General features: G+C 34.9%; 1 protein-coding gene and 1 long non-coding RNA gene across 4 annotated transcripts; one reads left to right on the forward strand and one right to left on the reverse strand.

The window, feature by feature from the left end:
- Positions 1-1045: 1045 nt before the first annotated feature.
- On the reverse strand, positions 1046-6705 carry LOC310729210. The gene is made up of 3 exons (XR_014534506.1): positions 6631-6705; positions 2063-2208; positions 1046-1608 (listed from the first exon to the last, which is right to left on the reverse strand). It is a non-coding gene; the product is annotated as an uncharacterized lncRNA (long non-coding RNA).
- Positions 6706-6715: 10 nt separating this feature from the next.
- On the forward strand, positions 6716-10080 carry il21 (interleukin 21). 3 transcript variants are annotated; one of them, XM_083547238.1, is made up of 8 exons: positions 6716-6841; positions 7581-7629; positions 7766-7866; positions 7959-8000; positions 8974-9090; positions 9191-9229; positions 9328-9411; positions 9596-10080. In XM_083547238.1, the coding sequence occupies exons 1-8, from the start codon at positions 6839-6841 to the stop codon at positions 9614-9616; spliced, it is 456 nt and encodes a 151-aa protein (XP_083403364.1). In that variant the 5' UTR covers positions 6716-6838; the 3' UTR covers positions 9617-10080. The 3 variants fall into 3 exon arrangements, with proteins under 3 accessions (XP_083403364.1, XP_083403365.1, XP_083403366.1); XM_083547239.1 differs by having other exon boundaries at positions 7769-7866; XM_083547240.1 differs by lacking the exon at positions 6716-6841 and having other exon boundaries at positions 7088-7629; positions 7769-7866.
- The last annotated feature ends 5729 nt before the right edge of the window (positions 10081-15809 follow it).

The following is a 15809-nucleotide window of genomic DNA, read 5'->3' on the forward strand; positions in this document are numbered from 1 at the left end:
GACTATAAACAGTAATTTACAGATGTGTATGTACTATGAATATAATATACAGATGAATATATATGTACTATGAACATAATATACTTACAAAATATATTTTGTATATAGTATATAATATATAGTATATAGTATATAATATATATACCGTATATATATATATATATATATATATATATATATATATATATATATATATATATATATATATATATATATATATATATATATATATATATAAACAAAATGAGTCAGTCTGAGTTAATGGGAATCTGAGCTGACTTGTTTTGTTTATAGCAATCTGCCAATTTTTGTTGGGCAAAAAGCCATTTGATGTAGCTTTATTTGACCACTACAAAAGCAGGTATGTGTAAAGCAACCCACACAATAACCACAAACTCAACTAATAAATTATTTATCACAGCACAAGTGAAACAACAGACAGGAGATAGCTGAGCTGTCTGTTTAATCTTATGAATCATGTGTGCATTCAGTTGTGCATTTGTAAATATGGAACAACAGACTGTATTAAGTCATTTGTAAATATGAGACATTATTGGTGTATTTCTTGAGTAATTAAAAACAATTAAAGCTTTACATTTTTGGTATAATAAAAAAAAAAAAAAAAAAAAAAAAGTTACTGGTTTCTTTTGACCTGCAGTTGTGGTTTATAGGGGTTTTTAAAACTGGTGAGTAAGAATTCTGTGTAGTTACTCAGTGAGAGTATGAACCCAAATTTAGACTGAATGCTGAATGCTTAGTTCTGATGGAAATGAAAAAACAGAAACAAGCTCAGAAGCTGACACATCCTGGGTTATTACATGATTATATCTGTGTGTGTGTGTGTGTGTGTGTGTGTGTGTGTGTGTGTGTGTGTGTGTGTGTGTGTGTGTGTGTGTGTGTGTAAAATATGACTATCACAAAAATGGATCAACGAGGATCTGAAAAAGTGCATCATCTATCTATCTATCTATCTATCTATCTATCTATCTATCTATCTATCTATCTATCTATCTATCTATCTATCTATCTATCTATCTATCTATCTATCTATCTATCTATCTATGAATCTAGTATCAAAAAGCAGTTGTGTCACTGCCATACTCACAACGAAAATGCAATCTATCACCTGCTGCTAAGGGATAATTACCCAGGATGGTCAATAGTAATTCTGAAACCACCAAAATGCAAGTCTGTGAGGAATTGAAAGCTGATGGAACACAGATGTCAGTGTCCACAGTCAAGTGTGTTTTACATTGCCATAGGCAGAGAAGTTGCTCCATAATCGGCACCTTAACACTCAAAAGTTCTGCTGATCACCTGGACAATAAACAGGCCTTCTGGTGGAAAGTTCTGTGGTCAGATGAAAAACATATATATTGATTTGGCCACAATGGGCTGGAAGAAACAAGCCAGAAAGTGTTGGAAAGTCAAAATATATATTAAAACTGCATCAAATTTGTGTTTTAATTCTGAGGTCAAAGATTTAATCAGAAACTTGCCAGAAGCATGTAGATGGATACCAAAACATTTGCATTTATGGAATGCAGCAAATGTCCTTATCCAGAGAACATTAACACTGGTTCAATAGGTGCAGACTTAGCATACCATCTACCTAAAAATCTGTTGGGAGGAATTATAGCACACTTTTTATTTAATACATAAAAGCTAACAGGGAAAAATAAGTCTTTACCACTATATCTCACAATGTGAGTGCACCCCCTCAGATTTCAGCAACCATTTTAGTGTATGTTCTCAAGGGAAATGAAATTTGGCTATATTTTAGAGTAGTCAATGTGCAGGTTGTATCGCAGTATATATTTACTGCCCTCTAAAATTAAATCAACGTACAGCCATTATTTTCACAGTAGCATCATCTTCTGGGGCTGTATGAGTGATGCTGGTACTGGGGAGCTATAGTTGATGCCCTTCCTTCAGAAACTGGGCGAAACATCAGTTTTCCAACATAATAATGACAAAACATACTGTCAAGATGACAGCTGCCTTGCTGAAGAAGGTGAAGGTGAATGTAATGGAGTGGCCAAGCATGTCTCCAGACCTGAACCCTGTGAGTACCTGTGAAGCATCCTCAAGCAAAAGGTGGAGAAACGCTATGTGTCTTACATCCAGCAGCTCTGTGATGTCATTATGGAGGAGTGGAAAAGGATCCCAGCAACAACCTGTGCAGCTCTGGTGAATTCCATGGCAGTGCTAGATAACAGTGGTGTTCACACAAAATATTAACACAACACTTTGGTTTGATACGATCACTTAGGGTGTACTGGAAGTTAGCCTGCCAGTTAAATAGGGGTTGACAGTTAATCAAGGAAATTAGCACCAGGTACCAGATTAACACCAATAACTGGGAGGTATCTAAAAGTGTTCTCTAATTTTGATTAGTGTGTTTTCTGCAAAATAATGTTTTTTTTAAATGCCTTAGTTATTTTGTGGAAAAGGTGTTCTGGTAGCATGGTATAGACAGGACAAAAACTCCTTGATCAGTGAAGATGACTATTTCAGAAATGTTCAATTGTTTATAAATTGTTAAAATAATTTTTATCATATATATATATATATATATATATATATATATATATATATATATATATATATATATATATATAAAAACCCCACCACAATTATTGTGTTCTTGGGCTTCAAATATTTAAAACATTTTTAAACAATATAACCACAATGTAAAAAAAGAGAAAAATCCAACCTCAAATTGAAGTGCACTTATTTAGTGGGGAAAAAAACCCCACATTAAGAATATAGTTTTTTACCATTATTGGCACTGATTGTTATATTTCATACAACCCCAGACAGCAGTTAATTTCCTCCTTTAACATTTCACAAGATTGGAGAATACAGAGTGAGGGACAATCTTTCTAAATCATCCACAGTCCTAGGTCCTCTCTTATGCATGCTCCTCTTTAGCTCACCCAACAGGTTTTCATTTGGATTGAGGTCTGTGAACTGAGATCGCCATGGAAGGATCTTGATTTTGTGTCTGCTGAACCATTTTTGTGTAGATTTTGCCACGTTTTGGGTCATTATACTGCTGAAAGACCCAATGACGACCCATCTTTATGGCAAACTCTTTCAAAGAGTTCATGATGCCATGCAACAAGGTTCCCAGGGCCTTTGGAAGAGAAACAGGCCCACAGCATCACAGCTCCTCCACCATACTTCTCAGTGGGCATGAGGTGCTTTTCCACATCTTTTGTTTTATGCCAGACCCACTTAGAGTGTTTGCTGCCAAAAAGTCTCATCTGACCAAAGCACATGGTCCCAGTTAAAGTCCCAGTACCGCTTAGCAAACTCCATACGTTTAAGTTTGTGATTGTAGGTGAGAAAAGCTTTTTCCTTGCATGAGTCCCAAACAGCTTGTTGGCATGTCCAGTAGATGATGTGTGATGGTTGTTATGGAGACTTTGTGACCCCAAGATGCTACTCTTTGCTGCAGTTCCCTAAAAGTGAGCTTTGGTGAATTTTTAACTTCTCTTAACATCCTCCTCACTGAATGTGGTAGCAAGATAAACGTGGGTCCTCGTCCAGCCTTGTTTGTCTGTTTGTTTGTTTTGAACTTCTTATAGATTCCTCTGACTGTAGATATGGGCAAGTTTAGGCGAGTGGCTATTTTCCTGTATCCATTGCCTGACTTATGAAGGTCAACACACATCAGCCTTTCTTGAATGGATTGTTCTCTTGTATTTCCCATGTTAAAGAGTGGATAAGAGTAATGGGCCTCTGTCTCACATCATATTTATCATATTTATACCACAGGTAAACAGGAAGTCATGAATTATTAACTAAACGTTTCTAGATACTCTGATCAACTTTAAAATGCTTCAATTACATTTATTTTATAGGATTTGTTAGGGGTGGCAATAATTGTGGAACAGGTGATACAGGAGCAGGTATATATATATATAGTATATCTCATGGATTTGGTAATTTTTTGTTGAAATTTGCACTGGGTTGCGAGCGAAAATCCAATAAACAAGCATCATGGGAAAGCATCATGCGAGCCGAGCTGACGGTTCTGTGCGCTCACCCAAGTCAGCTACCAGAGTAAAGTTTTTTGCCCTCAGTGTTTGTGTAGCTACCATATCGTAAGCAACCAAAATAGAGTTCTCTTTACCATATATATATATATATATATATATATATATATATATATATATATATATATATATATATATATATATATATATATATACTGTATTGTATTCTTACTGTGAACATATGTGTGCATAAAGCTGTGTATTTTTCAGACTGTTTAGTTGTTAATAAGTGTAGTGATTACTACACTAGTAAAGCAATGTCTCCAATAAAGAAGAACCCTGAAATGGAAGGTGCTAAGAAGAAGGAGATTCGTAATTAAAAGTGAGAGTGACTCAAAAAATGAAAATGAATCAAAAAAGCATAAATTAAGTGAAGCCAGTCATTCGGGTGAAATTCTTCCTGAGATAATAATGGAAGAAGATTCTCCTTCCAAGCAATATTCATTCTTCTCCTCCTCTCCTCCTCATCTCCCTTATACCAGCCTCGACTCTTCTTAAAGGTACAGTAAACATCATGTTTATTTGATTTTATTTAGGATTATCGTTACAGTATACAGTAATACAATAACATCACATATAAATGTATTTTGCATACTCTACTGTACTTTAATTTTTATATGAATAATTTCAGGTGTCTGAAATGCATTATCTGAATTTACATTATTTTCAATGTGGAAAACTCGTAGATTGGTTCCACTGTAAGTGTATATATATATTTGTGCAACCCTAATGGCTGGGGTTGGTATATATATACAGTGAGGAAAATAAGTATGTGACCACCCTGCTATTTTGCAAGTTCTCCCACTTAGAAATCATGGAGGGGTCTGAAATTGTCATCGTAGGTGCATGTCCACTGTGAGAGACATAATCTAAAAAAATAAATCCAGAAATCACAATGTATGATTTTTAACTATTTATTTGTATGATACAGCTGCAATTAAGTATTTGAACACCTGTCTATCAGCTAGAATTCGGACCCTCAAAGACCTGTTAGTCTGCCTTTAAAATGTCCACCTCCACTACATTTATTATCCTAAATTAGATGCACCTGTTTGAGGTCGTTAGCTGCATAAAGACACCTGTCCACCCCATACAATCAGTAAGAATCCAACTACTAACATGGCCAAGACCAAAGAGCTGTTTCCTCACTGTATATATATATATATATATATATATATATATATATATATATATATATATATATATATATATATATATATATATATATATATATATATACATATACACATACACTCACACACACACACAGTATCTTACAAAACTGAGTACACCCCTCACATTTCAGCAACCATTTTAGTATATCTTCTCAAAGGACAATACTATAGAAATGAAACGAATATATTTTAGTGTAGTTAATGTGCAGTTTGTATAGCAGTATAGATTAACTGTCCTCTAAAAAAATAACTCAACATGCAGTCATTATTGTAAAAGTAGCTGGTAACAAAAGTGTGTAAACCCTAATTGAACGTCAAAACTGTGTCCAAAGTGTCAATATTTTGTGTGTCTACCTTCTGCTTGAGGATCCCCACAGGTGCTTAATAGGGTTCAGGTATGGAGACATACTTGACCACTCCATAACCTTCAGCTTCCTCAGCAAGGCAATTGTCATATTGACAGTGTGTTTGTGGTCATTATTATATTGTAAAACTGGCGTTCGGCCCAGTTTCTGTAAGTAGGGCATCATGATTTGCTTTAGAATATTACAGTACATGCTGGAATCCATTGCTGTTTCCACACGGACAGTTTTAATTGCCGGATCATCATGGCAGATTTTGGTGCTTGATTTGCGACATGGCGCATTAGTAATACAAATGTTTAGTGATTAAAAAAAATCTTTCTGAGTTTGTTTATTTATTTTTTTTATATCTGAGTAAAGAAAAGACATTGTGAATAAATGTGTTGATTTAAAGGTTTTAATTTTGGCTCTTTTATATTTATTTAATTACATTTTTAAAAACAACTGTCAAACAGAAATGTGCACTGCATTAATCGGCGTTTATATAATTAGTGCCGTTAAATTAAATTGCGTTCAACGCTTCTTTAATTTTGATCACTATATATATATATATATATATATATATATATATATATATATATATATATATATATATATATATATATATATATATATAAAAAAATCTTTTTTTATTTTTTACTTATTATTACTATTTAAAGAGTTACATACAAAATTGCTACCTCTTGTATTCTCAGAGATTGTTTAGTTTCCTATTGTTTAATAGTAAATATACATAAAAGTTATTTTTTACCCTATATTTATATTACAAAATTATTTCTCAACAAAATTTTTTTTTATCTTGACCACATTTCCTTAAATACAATTTTGCGTTTAACACGACTAACCACAGACAACTATGTCTCTGTCTGTCTCTCTTTCTCAGTCTCTCTTCTTGTCTCTCATTCGATAGAGGCAATAAAATGTTTTATTCACTGGCATCATAACAATGTATAAAGTTTGTTACTTTAAGGCTATGTTTTTAATTTAGAAGCTTATAAGCTGCATATGTCTTTGCTCTTAGATCTCTACCTTACTATTTCATGCACACGTACGTGATGACAGAAGGGAAGTTGTGAGTCATTTTGATTGTAGTTCAACAAACTCTCTTCCATGAGCTGAGACAGAGACTCCACATATAGGGTGAGGAATCCCCGGTGAGACTACACACGCAGCAGGCCTTTCTCCAGCAGCCTGGGGTCACCTGGGCTTTTCCCTGCAGTAATGACACTATGGGCATATGGTAAGATCCTATCTCCCCTACTATTTCCTGTTCGCTCAAGACCAACAATTTTAGTCTCGACTGTGACCTCATTTCCTTTATGCTGATTATGTCACAAGGAACTGACCTGCCAAAACCACAACTGAAAATTACATGCTTAAATTCCAATGTACACACACACACACACACACACACACACACACACACGTGTCTGCACACTTATCAAATTCGAATAAATAAACGTTATAAGCAAAAAATAAATGTAAATCGACTCTTGCATAAGCATATAAGGTTTTCACCGTATTTAAACAATACATCTACTTCTTTAAAAGGAACATTTCATCACAGATATGCTATTTTTATCTTGAATATAAAAAAACGAGCATTAAACGGACTTCCTGTTGTTGTCTTAAATCAACACAATGTGTGTGTGGAAAGGCAACGAAAAAGCACCTTTTTACGTTGACATCCACTCAGTCGCACCTATATCTCCTATATGCCCGCTCACAAACACACACAAACCTGCTGCTGATTCAGAATGAGAAGAGGAACCGAGAGCACTTCGTAGTTTCCTGCCAACAATGCAGAAAGTCTAGGTCAGGTTCACACACACACACACACACACACATACACAAACATACAAAAAAAAATCTCTCGCATCCGTACATCCCCCACGCAAACGATTCTCTCGATGACAGTCGTAACGGAGTTAATGGAAAAGAAAAATTGATTAGTCACTGTTTGTCCCTGAATTTTCCAGTATCGACCAAGACGTGTTTTTCCTGCGTCCCGAAGGATCCTATATAAAGGTAAGTGTATACCTGTAGCCAGAATCAACACAACTGTTAAACGCATCTTTAGCCTATTAGTGCTCGGATCGGTGTAAGTGACTAGCAGAGATAAACATGAGGACTTTCTCTTGCGTTCTGTTTGTTTTGCTCGCAGCAGCATGCTGGGCTCAAACGTCGTCTCCTAAGGATATGAAAACTGACAGACTACTCCAGCAAGCAATCTCCCACCTCAAATCACTTATTAGCACAGAAAAGGTTAGTTGCTGATTTAATTATTACTTTTTTTTTCTTCAGTTTTCTCACTTGACAACGTGCCCTATTTAATTTGAATTAATTTCATTTTGCAGGACAATGGCATATTCCTCCACTCCCCAACGAATGATATCGAGGTAAGAATGCTGGCATTTGGATTGTTAATCAGTTGACATTTAAAGTGGAATATCTGGGTGCAGAGTAAACAAACTCATCAGGACTCTTCTAAATTTCAATGATAAATATTTTAACAGCATTTGCATCATAGTGTTTATATTTGGACTTTTTCTAAATAATTATTTTTCAGCAAGTGTATAATTCGTTTCTAAATTCTCTTCACTAATACAAACTGGCTGCAATGAATCAGACACAAAGTATGATATTACTTTGTGCAAAAGACTTTTTACATCCCATTGGGAGAAATAAGGTGTATTTATTTTCAAATAAGTTAAAAGGTTTTTAGGTGCTTTTGCTTTCTCTCTCGCTTATGACTAAGAGTCAAACAGAAAGTAGCTCAGGCGAGAGTTTTGTGAAAGTGTGCTTAATTTAAAATAAATTTGATGAGTAATGAAACAGCAGCACGCCTCTGTGCTGCCTGAATGGTCAAGTGGTTTCACTTCTCTCTGCATTTTGACCTTCTGAGTTCTCTGATGGCCATGCATCATAGCATTGAAAGTTTCAGTCTGTCAGTGTAGGTTTTCTAAAAATGAGTTTAGAGGACTAATTCAGAGAAAAATGAGAACATGACATATATAATCATCATGTGTTTTCTGTTATTCCTGAATCTCTGTCTGTATTCTCGTTAGAAGCTCTAAAAGTACATAGTATTGTGTGGAAATTATGATCTTTTTCTGCCATTTCTGTGAAGTGAGCTTTAGACTGAGGAAGGGGAATTCAGAATAAAGAATTTGGCAGTACTGTTTTTCTAGTGCTAGTAGACTTTTTCCAGTGTGTCCTGAAGCAAAAAGCTTCAAGCTTGCAAAATGTCAGATTTGCACTTTTCTAGTCACTCGATCATAATTACGTTTTGAATATCTTTTTAACATTAAAGTGTAGAAATGAATGCATAATTATCAGGTTATGAAATTGTTGGTTTGTTTGTTTGTTCAGGAGTGCTGCTCTCAGTCTGCTCTCGAGTGCTTCAGGAAAGAGCTTACCAGCACCACCCATAAGACTTCAAAACCACTGAAGATGAAACTGGCAAGAAATCTCGGGAAGCCATCCATCGTGAGTACACGTTTACATATACCATTCGTCATTCTTAAAACTTACTTTCATAACGAGAAAATCATCACTAATGTATTTGTTTATGCTGGCTTTGTTGTAGATAAACAGCCTGAACACCTGCAATGAGACAGAAATAAAGGTGAGATTTCAAAAACGGTTGAAATTAGACTGTGTGATTTTAGACTCTGTCCCATGATGCGGAATACTGATTTCTGTCTGACTGACGTTGCTTTTTAGAAAGTCCAGTGCATGACCTGTGACTCCTACCCGAAGGTTAACAGCAGCCAATTCCTGGTTAATTTACAGTCCCGTCTGCAGAAGGTTAGTTCGCACAAATCTCTGAACAAAAAAATTTTATAATACATTTCCATTCTTACCTCAGATAATTTGTCTGTTTTTTTTTAAGTAGCTGTTCAGCCTAATCAACAGGAAATGTAAAAGCTGTGCATTATAAAGCAGAAACTTTGAAGCATAAAGTTTATTTTATCTTTAATCTGTTTTGCAGGCTTTCAGTCGCCGTCCTTAAAATACAAGCATGATGATGACGAAGAATATGTGAATGTGTGGACAACACTACCTCATGAAACCTTGGTGTAAAGCACTCTGGATCAACCCACCTATTTATTGCCTATTTATTTGTATTTGTATTTCAATAGACTGAGAAATGACTTAATATTTTTTATATTGATATGTTGGCAGTGTGTTCTGCAGTTTTCGTACTGCTAATTTGGATAAATACTGTGTACACATTGCAGAGAAATGTTTTACGATGTACATATATACTGCATTATATAGTATTAACAGCTGCAAACTTCCACAAGAGACTTAAAATAAGACCTGTTGCTGCTAGCGCACGTTCTAGTTATTGGGCAAAATTACCAAGACAGCAACAACAACAACAAAAAAATTTGGTTCACACTGTCAACTGAAGTATCTTCATGAATGAAAAAATTTATATGTCTCATAATGAGACTTCATGTATGACATAGTTACCCATTTGTACATGTAATGCATTTTTTTACTGTATTTATTTACTATTAAAAGTATTCATATATATATATATACACTGTGGATAATGATTTTTTTCTAACAGAATAAATATAAAATGCATTATTATTTTTTTAAATTAAAAACACCACCACATTTTTAACAGCAAAGACTCATTATGGATACAGCCACTCCGACCAGCAATGGTTTTCCACCCAACCGCTTACATGAGACTGTTTAGCTTACGCATCAGAAAACCTGAATAGTACCGGTAAAAGGAAAATGCTTCTATTCTGGACTAGAATGGACAGTTTTTCATGTTGATGAAGAGAAGATGTGATAAAGAATGATGGAAACTATGATGTACTGAGTGTTTCCATGACTGGTGCTTGTATGATTGCAGTTGCTCCTCATCAGTCTTTAAAAAAAAAAAAAAAAACATTCGTAGATGGAAACACAGACCATTCAGACTTTCTGTGATGTTTTTCTGAAATTTTTAAAGCATTTGCTAAACATTCATGCGCCGGTCTGGGAAAACCCTCCTCATTATACATAACTCTGAAAACTATATATCAGTTCCACTAAGGGACACTAACATGTTAAATGTCTAAAATACAACCACCATTTTTGATGCATCTACAAAATCATAAATTTGCCACAGGAAATTAGCTATTGGCTTGTTTACCTGCATCTCTGTGCCATCACCAGAAGTAGAATTCACAAGCCTTATCATTGTCTATTCACTCAGCTGAGCTCTGTCTGCTTGGTGCTGAAATAATTTCTGCTTAGTAATAATAAATGATCATTTTATAATTACCTAATTTAGAGTAAAAGATACCTGAAACCTGATCTGTCCTGAAAGACAGAAACTGTAACCATTAAATGTCAATCAAAACCCAGAGTGCCACACAATTAAAAAGAATATAACTGGATATTTTATTGAAAGTTTACATAAGTTAGAGGCATTGAAAAAGTTCCCCAAAATTTATTTTTCAATAAAGCATATTAAAGAAGAAATAAAATGCTATAACTGGCCAACTTTGTATGGCCAAAAGTACATGAACACCCATCCTAATGATAGATATCATCAGTGCCAGCCACACTCACTGCTAACAGTGATAAAAAAAAAAAGTAATAAATTAATTATAAAAAAGAATAATAATAATCATAAAAAAACAAAAAAAAACTGGAAATGGTAGCTCAGTGGTTAAAGTTACTGACTGGAAGGTTGGAAGTTCAAGCCCCAGTATCACCAAGCTGCAACTCTTGAGCAAGGCCACTAGAGCAAGGCCTCTTAAGCTGCATCATGGCTGACCTGTGCTCTGACCCCAGCTTCTGAGCAAGCTGGGATATGAGAAGAAAGAATTTCACCGTGCTGTAATTTATATGTGAAAAATAAAAGGCTGGGTTATTCTCCATTCTAACAGGTGCACAAAATAATACATGCACTATAAGACTAAAATGGCAATAGAATGGATCATACCCAAGAGGTGACACACTCACATTCCACTTCATTTATTATATTCTAATAGTCTCTTTAAAGTTATCTAATAACGCTTATAATGCTTATATAAAACATCGCATTAAAGAAATGGATATTGATACCAGAAAGGCTGGATTTAGTATTTCATAAACTGTTTATCTATTCTGTGTGTAATTTTACACACTACAAATTTTCACAAATATGCTGTCCTGCTTGTTTTTTTACATTCAATTCATTATTGTCTCTCAATGGGATTCAAAGGTTCAACATTGGATAAGAGTCTAAAAAATGTTTTTAAAAACATTGACATTTCATCAGACTTACAATGATATTTAATATCATTGTAAGTCTGATGAAATGTCAATGTTTTTAAGAGCCTTGTACAGGGGCAGAGCAGTGACAGCTTGATGGTGCTGGGATTTTAACTTATGACCTTCCAATTGGAAGTGCAGCATCTTACCCACTGAGATAGCACTTATTTATTCATTCCTTTATAGTGGCTTAAATGCTCAGTCATAATTCACACAATGACAACATGAAAATGCTTAATTTCTTTTACGCATTCACCGGAAGTTCCCTTTAAGGTAAAATCGACTTGCTCTTTTAAGAATAGCATTGACTTTACTAATCTCAAAGATCTTTGAAAACATGAACTTAAACAACACCTACTCATTTCAGGAAATCTCTGCTTTAAACAGCAGTTCAGTTGTTTTTGCTACAAATATAGAAGAAATGAATTTGCTATCTAACAATCAGCCTAAGGAGATAAAAGTAACTTTTGGGGAGCAAATGTAATGTGTTTAACAGAGTTACCTATAATATAAATAAACACACACATTCAAGCAATTTATCCAGCTTTGGAAAAAATTTGAAGACAAATAAAATCGCTGTAGCCTCCTTTCAATGTTAAATACAAATTTTCCAGTGTACCACCAGGAATTTGAATAAAAGAGGTCCAGCATTCGGATTCTTTTTGTGATTGGGATTATAAAGATGGCAAAAAAGTAGGCAAATTCACAAACAACGTACCCTTTTTGATCTGCACGTTTATAAAGGAAAATAAGGGCAAGCCAAATCAGTTCACGGTCCTAAACGAATGGAACAAACGTTGCTTGTTTTTTTTTCCATCTCGACATCAAGTTTCAAAATCTTTCACAGTCTAGTTCACATGTAGATATGGCATATATACATGTAACAATTAGATAAAATTATGCTTTTTAAATTGCAATATTTGTTAATATATCACACAGGATAATAGTTATTACAGCACTATGAAAATTATATAAACATGGCTTGTTATAGAGATTATTTGCTAATGTTGAGCTTGCTTAAGAAATAAGATTCTAAAATGTTTCTGCTATATAAAAAAATATTCAACTAAATATATTAGTGTACTACTAACTACTACTGAAAACTTCGACTACTACTACTAACTACTAAATTGAGAGGCAAAGTCCATGAACTACTAAGTATACGTAAGTAAGTATAAGTATAAGTATAAGTATAAGTATAAGTATAAGTATAAGTATAAGTATAAGTATAAGTATCGTAATTTCCGAACTATAAAGCGTACCCATATATAAGCCGCACCCACTGAATTTTACAAATATTATTATTTTGAACATAAATAAGCCGCACCTGTCTATAAGCGACAGGTGTCTACACTGAAACTAATGGACTTTACACAGGCTTTAACAAAAGACACGTTACACACGGTGTAACTGGTGAAATATGTTGCGCTTCCTTTAGGAGCATAGCAGTATTTTGGGAATAGCCTGGCACTTCATTTTTTCCGGTATTACTGCGTTTGTGCTAGACGAGGATTATGTCCTTTTATTTTCTGATGCTCATTTCTAAGTTTCTTTGACTAACCCGTAACGCTGTTGCCAAGAAAAATAAAAAAGCACAAGTTTTGGAAACCTGTCTGTGCTCATATGATTTCTGTTGCAACTGGAGTTAGTGAGCTCTCCCTTCACCCAGACTCAACGTGTTACAACGGCTTGTATCTAAACAGTAGCCTACCAAGAAAGTCATTGTTCACTGTCTTCCTACTTCCTTTCACAACTATTCCTCTTGAGAGTTTATCTTTTGGCATCGTCGTGCGTTAAAAAAAAAAAAAATTTCTCCCGATGCCGTGCAGATCAGAACACAGGTGAAGTGCGTTTTTTCGTTTCCGTTTGAAAATTTAATTGGTCTAATGTTTTGGGGTTCAGTTTTTTGGCTTGAAGTTTGTGAAACCGGAAAAATAAATTAGCCACTTCGTTGTTTAAGCCGTGGGGTTCAAAACGTGGGAAAAAAGTAGCGGCTTATAGTCCGAAAAATACGGTAAGTATTTTCTGTAGGAGGAATTCTGGTTTAGTCTTGTTTGCAGTGTTGCTTTATTGATGGTCGAGAGCATTTGCATATGCACAGCTCTCCTAAAGTTGAGGTTTGGACTTAACTTCATGCAGATGAGGATGCGTTCCCTTTTGTCATGTTCCTCTCAAGATTTCTTCCTCTTACCGTCTCAGTGAGTTTTTGCTTGCCACTGTCACCACAGGCTCTAACTAGACACTACATATAAATTCATATTTTATATCCTATTCATGTAAAGTTGATTTGAGACAATGTGCATTATTTCACCCCAGCTGAAAGTTAGCAATTTCACAAACTTTAGTCATGATACCTTTTTTCTTTTTTTTTAATATGTCCTATGTTAGGCCTGTGTCCTATTCTCCATTCCATGAAAACAATGCTTGATCAGATTTTTTGACTGTGCGCTGATAAATAAAAACCTTTAACATGAGACTTTAGGTCTCATTATATCACTCTGGAGTTTTCTTTATATCAATGTGCATAAAAAAATTTGACCATGGACTAAATTTGCAGGGAAACCCACTCCTCAGGGTTACTGGTAACTCTTCTAATAGGCTCTCCATTTATAAAATCCTTGTTTCTTAAAAATTGTGACATCCCAATTGTTAGAAATGGCCTTTATTACTCTTCAAATTGATGAACAGGACCGATACACAAACATGGGAGCTTCCAAACCTAGAAGGGAGGAAAAAATATAAAAATAATAAAAAAAATTACCTTTTTGATTACCAATCTTTCTTAGCAACTTTAATGGTTATGGAAACAGGGTGATTTTAAAGTGTTTAAATTTTTCGCACCCACCAGGTTTCTGATTGTTGATTTACTCTTTGCAACAAAAACAAAAAAAATTATATATTTTTTTCTGTCATGAGTTTATTTGATTGTTTTTAAAAGACGGACTGTTATTGAGGCGTTAATAAAAAAAAATTAAAAAGAGAATTGAAAGAAGGCGCACTTTCTGTTTCCCATGTGTAGACAATTCATTGCAGAAGCGAGAGAAGGGTGCCATCTAGTGGCTTTTCGTTAAACTTACTTATCAACCTTTACAGTCATTTGAGATTATGGAACCAGAAGACTAGGCCACTCATAAAAAAGCTCAACATTTGCGATCATCATAGATCCAACACCAGCTTCTCCATGCCAGAGCCTTTAAACACTCAAAGAAGTCCAGTGTCCAAACATGATGTGGGATCCAATTGGCGCTGGTACATCTGTAGATGGTTCGGGATGTTTGTGTGGTGGGCATCTACTTCTTTAAAGGTCTACAATCTTCATGAGGTGGGACGTGACTGGAGCTGGAGCAACCTCAGGATGCCTCGGGATGGGGAGAGAAAGAGAAGCAGTGGAGAGAAATTAGCGTAGCTGCTGTTCATGATATTAACAGCACAAGTTCATAATGTGCATTTGATCAAATGTTATGTGTAGGCTTTGCTAAAAAGATACGTTTTTAATCTGCACTTAAACTGGGCGAGTGTGTCTGAGCCTCGAACACTGTCAGGAAGACTTTTCCAAAGTTTAGGAGCTAAATGTGAGAATGCTCTACCGCCTTTAGTGGACTTTGCTATTCTAGGAACTACTAGAAGTCCAGAGTTTTTAGGGAGCGTGAAGGATTGTAGTGTGTTAGAAGACTGGATAGATACATCGGTGCTAAACCATTTAGGGTTTTGTAAGTAAGAAGCAGTAGTTTGTGGTATTGATTTTAAACTAAACAGGGAGCAGTATAGGGATGATAGGATTGGGGTTATGTGATCATATTTTCTCGACATTGTGAGAACTCTGGCTGCTGCATTCTGGACAAACTGTAGCTTGTTTATTAATGATGCAGGATAACCACATATAGTAATGCATTACAATAATCTATTCTGGAGGTCATGAACACATAGATGAGCTTCTC

Source organism: Silurus aristotelis (genome assembly GCF_946808225.1).
Source record: "Silurus aristotelis genome assembly, chromosome: 7".
In the NCBI taxonomy this organism is placed as follows: Eukaryota; Metazoa; Chordata; class Actinopteri; order Siluriformes; family Siluridae; genus Silurus; species Silurus aristotelis.

What these genes read in the sequence shown, in the direction of transcription:
- il21 (XM_083547238.1), top strand. An exon ending in ATCTCGGGAAGCCATCCATC is followed by an intron (nt 9,091 to 9,190) that starts GTGAGTACACGT and finishes GCTTTGTTGTAG; the next exon opens with ATAAACAGCCTGAACACCTG. An exon ending in TACAGTCCCGTCTGCAGAAG is followed by an intron (nt 9,412 to 9,595) that starts GTTAGTTCGCAC and finishes TCTGTTTTGCAG; the next exon opens with GCTTTCAGTCGCCGTCCTTA.